The sequence below is a fragment of the Mytilus trossulus genome, chromosome 3, assembly GCF_036588685.1.
Source record: "Mytilus trossulus isolate FHL-02 chromosome 3, PNRI_Mtr1.1.1.hap1, whole genome shotgun sequence".
NCBI classification, from domain to species: domain Eukaryota; kingdom Metazoa; phylum Mollusca; class Bivalvia; order Mytilida; family Mytilidae; genus Mytilus; species Mytilus trossulus.
This window is the reverse complement of record NC_086375.1, coordinates 65,874,373-65,885,394: the sequence shown is the minus strand read 5'-3', so window position 1 is coordinate 65,885,394 and position 11,022 is coordinate 65,874,373. Positions and strand designations below refer to the sequence as shown.

Here is an 11,022-nt window from a genome sequence, read left to right as displayed (position 1 = left end):
CTAATTATTCACGACACGTGTGTTACCATGCACAAACCGAAAGAGCCATTTGATACCAACAGAAAAGTTAATAATATCCATAAATCGTATAATAGTGTTAAATAATGGGCCCAAAATAGATGTTTATTGTCTTTCAGATAATTATGGATGTTTACTACAAACCTATTAACTATATGTGTATGAAATATAAAATCTGTCAGAACAATCATTAAGATACATGAAGCTAATGACTATATATAAATAAAAAACCTCGAGTAATTTTTACCTTCACGTCCAAGGAATACCCAAGAGTAAAGGTATGTTTTAAGAGACAACAAAAAAAACCTTCAGTCAGTCAAATGAGAAATGTTATAGAAAGAGATAGTTTGATTTCTAAATTCTTACGAAAAATTGCTAAACAAACATATACATTTACTTGGAAATTCAAACTATTTTAGACTATTTTAGGGCACAATATATATGTGCAACGCGAAGTGCAATCGTTACACTAAAACGACTGACAAAGCGCAGATTATGTTTGGTTGTGTTTATAAAAGGCAAGTCTTACGGTCAGTCTGGTTTCCCATGAATTTTTCGTAACAGATGGAAGGTTAGTTTTCAAGTACTCTGCAATTGAATAACATCATTGATTATCATTAAATATGCGATCAAATTCGAAAGATATAAAATAAAGGAACAAGTTTTTTTCCAAAATAATTTATGAACAGAAACAATCTTATTTGATGTTTGCTAGTGAGATCAATTTATTATATTCTACTTGTTTGTACTTACCGTATAGTTTTTTCGTAGTTTTATTACAAATTGTTTACATTTTATAATTGACAAAAACAGTGAACCATTGAGAAGGTTGGGAACAGCATATCGAAGTGAATGTGTAATTTTTTGCACCTGTCCTAAGTCAGGAATCTGGGGTGGTGTTCTCGAAGCTATCTTAGGATTAAGACGTGTCCTAAGTCTATCTTATGACAAGTCTTTGTCCTAAGTCGTGTTCTCGAAGCTCTCTTAAATTGTGATATATCTCATTTTTCGTCCTAACTTTAGAACACCCAATAAGGTGTCTTAAGAGCATCCTATCTTCGTGTAATAAATTTTCGATTTCGCATTTTGCTCATTATTTTACGTGAAAATGAAGATAAAATGAAACGCACCATCGGTTATGAACTCGTATATAAAGAAATTGTGCATGATTTTAAACTTTGAACCTCGTGTTTCACGATACGATTACACTACAAATTTAACTCTCATTTCAAAACAAATTGTTTTCCAGTTTAAATCACAATCTTTTTTTTTATATAATTACATTGGTAATTATGCATTTAATTCTATAAAATTCGTATACAATTTTATTAAATAATTTCGTCATTGATAATTGTTTTATCAAAGAATATCTTCAACGATTTAAAATTTCGACTTAGGATATGTTTAGGACGTCCTAACATAAGATTCGTCTGAGATAGCTTCGAGGCACAACTTAAGAGTGTCGTAAGTTGATCCCAAGTCCATCCTAAAATTGGTCTAAGATGTGTCTTAGGACGAATCTTAGGATACTTTCGAGAACACCACCCCAGATGTTCAGTAGTTGTAGTCTGTTTATGGTGGTTCATAAGTGTTTCTCGTTTCTCGTTTTTATATAGATTAGACCGTTGTTTTCCTGTTTGAATGGTAGTAAATTGTGAGACCCTTTATACCTGGCTGTTCGGTGTAAGCCAAGGTTTACTATTAGTATTATAAATTATTCATGACTAGAACGGGGAGTCTCATTGGCACTCATACCACATCTTCCTTTACTCTAAATAAGTTTTACATAGGCTCTCGGCATGCATATAAGAACAAACTGTTCTTCCCTGCTTACTGACGTGTTACTTTATTAGTACATGTATATGGACAATACTTGAGTTTTATTTACTGAAATATATTTGACTGTTCCATAAAGAAGGGACAAAATGCTATTATATGAAATTTAAATTCTATAAAATAAATGAGTTACCGTTAATGTCGTATGAAAAGAACAAGATTACACAAATATCGGATTAGGGGTTTGAAAAACAGACTAAGTATTTCACTTCGCCATGTTGGTTTAATCATAACTTTTTATGTTTGCATATAGCTAAATAGACTTTTTTGCACTCGTATTTAATCATTAATCTATTTAGATTTTTCTTAAGCCAACTGACAAAATGGCCATTCTTACATTTTCTTAAATTATATTATTTACATACAAACTGTACACACATAAACGTTAGAAGATAGGTTTATAAAATTGATATATTTATTAATTGAGTTAGTGTGGTAATTTCATGCTTCCATTTAATAAAACTAACAGTTATTTAAGTTAAATTCTTCGAAACAATTTTGTCGCCAAGAGTCTGTAACGTAGGATATTTTTTTTATCCTTCAGCCTGAAAGAGATGAAATTATCATAAATGTACCAAATCCTTTTAGTATTTACGTTAAAATTTGCATGTACATATTGTATTTCAACATAATATAAAGTAGCATCTGTAATTTGCTTTTCTCGATTATAGACAAATTGGTCGGTAGTATTGTTATGTTAACATGATTGTTAACAATATAAGTCCGTTAACGAATGGCCTGTAGTGAAACAGTGGATTACAAGTTGTTCTTTGTATAGATATATGCAAAATTGACATATTGTACCGTGAAGACGATTGGTGAAATACACCTAGGGTTGAGCACCCATACAACTTGGTAAAATGTGTTATTAGGCACGCAACACAAAAGGGCAATTATTGTCCGTTCCTATTATATTCCGATCACTTCCATGATTCGATCAAAACCTCCTTATAGCTAGTGTTGTATATTTAACTTAACTAAATCAAAATGATTTTTTCTTATCTTATATTTTGCTAGATTTAAACATAACAGTTTTGCACGGTAACGCTACACAAAAACTTACGACAAAACAGACGATTTTTCGTTTCCAATTGTAAATTTCCCTCTTTTTTACAGAAATGTTCCCTAAGCATCACCTTACGGTGTCTCTATAAATACCCCCAACTTGTTCTCTATCTGTATTTGAAGTGAAGTTTTGGTTTTCAACGAATGTAGTCTATGTTTTACTGGTAAATTTTTGAGTCAAGGATCTTGTTAACACAATTTACTTAAGATAAAATTGCTAAATTCTTTCATAGGTAAAAAAGATTTAATTGGGATGTATGACTGCACCTGAATACAACGTTTTACAAACGGGATAGCTGATCCTAATTGTTCATGTAATGTTTAAATTGAGAATGGAAATGGGGAATGTGTCAGAGAGACAACAACCTGACCATACAAAAAACAACAGCAGAAGGTCACCAACAGGTCTTCAATGTAGCACCCGGAGGAGTTTTGTTTACCGAGCCTGGAAATTTAGATATGATGAGGGATGTTTTTAACAGCTGCGAGTACTCTCATATTTGTAGTTTGTTTTCTAGGTTAAGCCCTTCTTACATATTTTTATAGTTTGTTCTTATGTTGTACAGTTACATCACCGTCCCAAGTTAACGGAGAGGGGGGCACAAACGCATAACATGTTTAACTTCGACACAGGTTGAAGCATTTGTGTCTATTGTTTTCGTATTTCATATCTGTTTTTCGTATAATCTTTTGTATCTCTATCATGGCGTTTGTTTTTCTCGTTTTACATTTGTCATCTGAAAGCCTGCTGTAGCTTGTTATGCGGTATGATAGGTTAAATCTTAGTGGATGACCCATCGTTGAAAATTGGTCTCTCGTAAAGTGTTGTCTTTTTGACGAATCATAATAAATCTGCTTATTTTTTTGTAACTTTTTCTATTTCATACGAGCGTTATCAAAGCTTTCTATCCTCAAAATCATTTTCCAACACATATATTCTGCCTTACACAAACATATTTGACTTTTAAAAAATACTTTAGTGATTTGTCGGTCTTTCATTAAAAGGGAAAAGCTAATGTTTTTTTTTTAATTTGAGCTGAGCTGAGATAAATCTAATATATCCAAATATTCCTTCGGAGGAAAAAAATAATAAAAACATATTTTATAATGGAGAAATATGATCCTTTTATATCTATATAAAAATGACAGCGTGATTTGCCTTGTCATTTTTTTTTGGCTTATATATTCAATATCAATATATTCGAAGGGTCAAATGTTAACTTTTAGACACTCATTAATCTATCAACTTTTTTTTCCATTTATGGTCTACATCATTGACATATAAAACTAATTATAATCAAAGATAACAATAAATAATACATTGTCCTGTAATTCACCCCGCATGTGGTATATAAATGATAAAAAAAAAACGAAAAGAAAAAAATGTACTACTTAAATATTTTTGTGGTAAATGTGTCTCAGTAGTATCTCTCGTTCTTGGCGAGAGAAAAAATGTATGATCATGTATTATACCTTGAAGTAATAGGTCATCGATGTTTGATATATCCTTAAGCAAATTATATGTTATGACAGAATATAATTAGGTAGGTTAGATTTTCGTTTATCGAAATTCAACTTTTTTTTTAAATAAAGCTTTCCTATATTGTTTGGTATTTTTTTTTTTTCTTTTTTTTTTTTGCAGTCTTGGCAAAATCCAGATGAAATGAAATCAATATTCGTACTATTTGGTCCTCAATTCTGTTCATCTTCGTGCTTTATTTCGTTGTTGGTTTTTTTTTACATTTTTTGTTACAGCTTCAGGGATATAAATTAAATCCTGGGGGTTATTGATGATTTAAATTTAATTTAATGATCTAGTTCATGGCTTTCAAATAATTATTTTCGAAAGAGTTTGTCCATATTGTCTATATTAGGTACATGTTTTTCTTTCAAACTGTAAAATAGAATCCAAAATTAAAACATTTTATTGAGAGTAAAATAAATTATTTACTGATTTTTTTCGAGAAAAACTTTAACTGCTTGTACTCCATATAAGAACATATTAAAGTTAGTTTCGGAAACTTCCTTTAAAGTGGTATGGGTGTCTTTCGCCATCTTGGATTGTAAAAAACAGAGAAGCAAAATTTGATGCAGGAATGCAGATATTTATTGTGAATTTTCATTTAAAAGAACCAATTTATAATATAACTTATATAAATATTTATATTTGAACACATGAAGATAATTTTAGGTTGCTTTTAAAATTTTTAAAATTGGCATTTTCAGGGGAGATAACTCTAAAATAGTGCATTTTCTGAAGGAATCTACATGGAATTTTCCTATTTTGCATTTTAGCAGGAAAAAACGTACGTTAACCCTATCTTTTCTTTTGATATTCTCAAAGCATTGTCTGAAAGCTATCTTTTCTTCATTTATTTTACCATTCTATCAGTTTGTTTAGTTTCTAATCACAAATTGGTTAATCCATTCAAAATGGGTCATTTTGCCACAACCTTTAGCTTGAGAAAATGCGCGGTGACCTATTATTTTTATTATATTTTTGAACATATATCAATAGAAACTACGTTTTAGCAAAGTATGGACAAATTCTATCATTTTTATTTTAGACTTCCATACCACCTTATTAAATAGATGCAGGATTTGATATGTCTGTTAATTAGACAAGCACTAAACATATAGAAGTAGTTATGACCATTTTCTTCCTTTTAATCTAGGGGCTATCATAATTAATGTACACAACGTACATCTTTGTTGTAAGTTTGGAGTAGATGAACGATGTCGCTGATTTTTTTTTTTTTTTTTTAATATTTTTTTTCTACGTTTTTAATTCTTGCGAGTTGCAATTATCTTAAAATATGAATTAATGCTCTTTTAATTGTTGAAAAAAAAGTCTTATAAGCATTACTATGGTTGTGAATGCATGTAAGCATAAAAGACATTTTTTTCCCAGAAAATTACGTGTGGGTTTTCTTCTTTTCTGTTTGTTCGTTTGTTTGTCCGATTGTCATTTAGCGACTAAGTATATCATTATTTGAATGACATATCATAATTGTTGACACTCATGAAGCTAATAAATATCATGTCAATAAATATGTTTATGGTAAATATCATTTACATGTGACAAAACGATCATTATATTTACTTATTATTGACGCCCACGTATTAACTATATTACTGGTCACTAAACGGCCCTGAACAGAGGTTCAATGACATATGGAAATCTGTGGCATATGGAAACTATTATATGGATTTATGTGGACATATATAGAGAGATAATCATTATGAACTGAGAAATAACTTACTTGACCCTGTATTTTTAGTTATTGTAAAACTATGTTTGTTGTCGTCTTTTTAAGGGGGATAAACATTTTTACAATAACTATTTTTTTCAGTTTTCAAAATATTTGGAAAATTTATATCACAATAGCGCGATGTTGATGTGAATATAATTGCAAGTGAGACAACAATCCACAACAGTTCAAATGTTGTATATGTAAGGAACTTTATTTCAGTAATAAGCCTTGAAATGAGTTCAATTATGACAAACTCCATACCATCTATCACTGGTTTGTACACTAAATGCTAAATAAATGATCTGCTGTTTTCATTAATCTCACAGAATCTCTGCAGACATTTTGGGAAAGCCCAAAGCTAAGTAATTACAACACTTCTATGGTTTTGTGCCATTGTAATACTAATGGGAGATTCGAAACTCAAAATACGAAGAGATACCGTCAAAATCATGCAAAAACAATGTATCTAGTATATTAACGTGTTATAAACGCACTGCAATTTAGCACAAAGAACCTCCTTTTAAAACCAATGAGCACAATGCATCACAAAGGAACATAGGACAAACATAAGAGCACAACAACATAGAGACCTTATATAACATTTTCTCTCGTATGTAGAAATGTTAATATTTTGAAGAAAACGTAAACATTCGACTCGGCGTGTCTTGTACATTAACACATTTCATGTAATACTTGTTGCTAGATTCTGAGTATCCATCAATTATCTATATTGCTCTTTTTCATTTAATTTCAGCATATATCTAGGATATACAAAATGAATTACATATTTGTTTGCCTGATACTTGCATTATCTATCTTGGAAGCATCAACACAGTTTTATCAAGGTATAATATTGTTGACAAAAAACTTTGATTAACTCACACAAAACTTTACGTTCGAAATTAGGGTGGAACTTCAAAAGTCAGATTTTACATGATTTCTAAATATAATGATTTGCTTGAAAAACAACTCAATAATATTGGTCATTAGCTACCGTTAAAATGATTGATGCCAACATTTAGTTCAGATAGTCCGACTAGACAGTAACGCTTTTTCAGAAGCCTGCCTTCAGAGCCATGCAAACAAATAGCCCGTTCACACATGTATCATGCATGAAAGAAAATACCAACAATTTTCGTGAATTATAACGTATTATTTGTCTTTATACTAATTAGGCAACTACAAATAGTGAAAAAAATACTTGTCTGACCACATACATTTAAGAAATAGGCACAGACTGTATACATTTATTTCTCTTCAATATCAATATTTAAACATCTATTTACAGCAAACTTGATATTAAAAATAATAATATTTCATTGCCATTAATAGTTTTAGGATAAAAGAAATATTCAAAAGCTTGAAATGGTCTTTTTATGCCATCTTGCTACCAAGGCTTTAGATTTAACATTTTTTTTCCTATATGAATATATCATTGAAATGTTGTCTTTCTTTTTAGACTACCGATCACAAAGAAAATTCATGGACGAAGGATTTGAATATATTCGTGAATCTCCATCTTTTCAATATAACACTTTTTCACGATATTTATATCCAAGATCGAGACAAACAAGGAGACCCAGTATATATGAAACCTATAGACCTCAGAGACAATACAATTCATATGGCAGTAAGTAGACTAAATGATAACGAGTAATATCTAAATAGAAGTGGTATTCACCGGGAGGTGACGTAAATTTTGTGACGACAAAAAAACAACCAACTTGAAACTTCAATATCTGAAGAACCTCTTCTTATCCTAATTATCCTAGTTTAATTTTGACTTTTCTTGTTAATTTTGGTTATTATGATTATGTTGTTAATAGTAAATTTCCAGTCATTTATTAACAGCAAATACATTTTAATTACGTCGTAGTTGACATCGTAAAAAATATAACCAAAAAGGAAAACAAAATATTTTTCGTTGAATTGTATTTCTTTCATTGATAAAAGGTGGTATAATGCAGTCACGAGGATTTTTAGATGAAGGAATGGAACACGTGCAGGAACGTGGGACAGTCGGGGATATGCATTCATTAATGTCAAATCCATCCTTATTAATGGGTGAGTCATTCATATTGTATTATATAAGAAGGCCGGAAGCTACAAAAGAGACACTCAAACTCATACGTCGAAAATAAACTGACAATGTTAAAGCTACAAAAAAGAAGACCAACAGACATATAACAGTACGCAAAACACAAGATAGAAATTTTAAGACTTTGCAACACGAATCCTTCTCAAAAGTAGTTGTGTTTTAACATTGTGCAAATAAAATCTAAAATGCAAGTTATTGCTGCAGTTTCGTAAATAAATATGACGACAACATGCAGAAATTAGTTTGAAAGCATCAATTTAAGCAAGCAGAATCATATTAGATTTGTTATAACCTCCTTGGTTGAAGTGAAAACGTTAATATACAGAGAGACACACTTTAGAGAGTAAATACTCCAAAATAAAGAAAATCAAAACAAGATGATACTAAAGTATGTCTTAAGAATAAGCATCTTCTTATATGTATCAATCCCTCGTCATGAAATTCGAAAGTTGTGTATAAAAATCATGACCATTAATGTATCTATCACTTGTCATGAAGTTCGAAAGGGATGCATAACACCATGAGCATTAATGTGTATCCATCTTTCGTGATGAAATTCGAAAGTCATGTCAAATACAATGAGCAATAATATGAGGTATGTAATGTAAAATGGAGGAAAGCAGACACCGGAATAAGCGGTAACAATACTGAAAAATCCATGGATAATTTAAGTCTGAAGAGTCAATCAACCAACATAACAAACTAGAAATAACATGTTAAACAAAATTGAATATAAAGTTGTTGAAAAAAAAAAGAAATTATACTATTTGAAAAGTAAAAATCAAATTCACTTTTTTCTGTTGCATATCTTACTGAAGAGTATTTGTTGTAAAAACCAAATTCTTATTTTTTAATTTGTTCTATTTCAGCTGCTTTATTTGCATAGGATAAACAAAAAGTCATATCATTCTACGAACTTATTTACATAACAGTTTAGTTGGTTTGGTCACTATACACTTTTTATATTAAAAAGTCAGCATAAACGACATGATGCATAGCGGAACAGGACAGTGTATCAAATCACAACATACTTTTCGACCCCAGATTAACTAAAACTGTGATCACATACTTTTGTAAACGACCTATATAAATATATCTATTATAAATAGTGCGAGAACTATAATATGTTGTTGTTGTTACAAAGGAATTAAGATGGAGGTATACTAAAGTGCTTGGCAATAGCTCATGTTGTCAACCTTGAATTTGATTAACTTTGTTATCTTGTCATTGTTATAGACAGTTTGTTTTACAATTTTGTTGTAGTTATATGTGTTGTTTGTCAAAGATTTGTTTGTTGATTAAAGAATTATATGTATAAATGTACTTTTTGGAATAAAATAAATAAACGCAGATCGTAACAATTTCAGTATAGGAAAACAAAGAGTACATATTTTAACAACATTTCCCAAATAAAGGCAACAGAAACACACTGCTGTTCGAAGGTCATAAATCGATTGAGAGAAAAACCAATCCGGGTTATAAACTAAAAACCGAGGGTAATTCATCCACTATTAGTGAAAATCAACGAAACAACAGAAACACTAAAATGGAACTAAAAACAAAAGAAAATTCAACACACAGAAATGAACTATAAGATAACAACTGGCATTTATGGTGGGTTTAATCTGTTTTGTGATTAGCCAAACCTCGCGCCTTTATGGTAATGTGAACTATAAAACTGCGTGAGAGTTAAAAATCGAGGAAAATATGGCAATACTAGTCAATAAAGATAAGATCGGACATACCTTGTCATATGGGGATTCAACATCTATTGGTCACTGTGATAAAATACATAGACCACTTGGTATCTGAGTGTATCGCTGTCTGTAGACTGACAGATCCCATGGGTATCATCTGCTAAGTAGCCATTTGTATATGCAAGTTTATTCGTAATATGACTAGTAATTTAAATGTATAATACATATAAATATTGAAAAGGCAGATGTGGTATGATTGCCAAATGAGACAACTCTTCACAAGAACTTTCTTAGACAACGTTGATTCGGTGGTTTCATTAACTTTAATTTGAATAAGAAAGCCTAGGTATAGTTTTCATTTGAAATAATTATCATTTATACATTATGCATTGTCTATATTGCGCTGATTGTTATGAAATATAAGTGACACAAATGAACATGGATGTATTCGCCGTAGTTACATAAGGGTATAATTATTCCTTTCCTAGAATTTGACTTATTACTGAACTTTAACTTGTAATGATCAACATGTCGGGTCCCATAAATAGAATAGGAACTGATTAACCTTCTGGTGAGCTCGAGTTCTTAATCATGAAAAACAATTTGTTAATTTAAAATTTTACATTCGGTCCGAGTTAAGGGTTAGAACATATAACGATTGTTTATGAATTTATGTTTTCTTGGGGTTAGAAAAGAGACACTGCACTACCTAATGTCTACTCATTGGATATTACTCATCAAATCATTTTAACAGGAATAACTCATCGGGCCATTTTGTGCAACAGGAGCTATAGGCCATTCCAAGCACCCAATTCCACTCTCAGTTATTGATGGAGTTCGTGTTGTTTAATCTATGGTTTTCTGTGAATTTTTGGTGGGAACTGTTTGTCTTTTCTTTGACTTTTTGTTTTTGATAGTCCCGTTGACTCTCTTTCTTCAAACAAAAACTGATATTAAAAATGATATTAAAAAAGAAGATCAACATTTTTTTGTGAATTTAAAGTTACATAGAAATATGAGTTGAAAAATTTGCACAACAAAAAATCTGATATTA

General features: G+C 30.6%; 1 protein-coding gene across 1 annotated transcript; it reads left to right on the top strand.

Annotated features, from left to right (window-relative positions):
- Positions 1-206: 206 nt before the first annotated feature.
- Positions 207-9,623, top strand: LOC134709647 (uncharacterized). Its single transcript, XM_063569798.1, has 5 exons — positions 207-296; positions 6,928-7,018; positions 7,633-7,803; positions 8,127-8,237; positions 9,141-9,623. The coding sequence occupies exons 2-5, from the start codon at positions 6,949-6,951 to the stop codon at positions 9,155-9,157; spliced, it is 369 nt and encodes a 122-aa protein (XP_063425868.1). The 5' UTR covers positions 207-296; positions 6,928-6,948; the 3' UTR covers positions 9,158-9,623.
- The last annotated feature ends 1,399 nt before the right edge of the window (positions 9,624-11,022 follow it).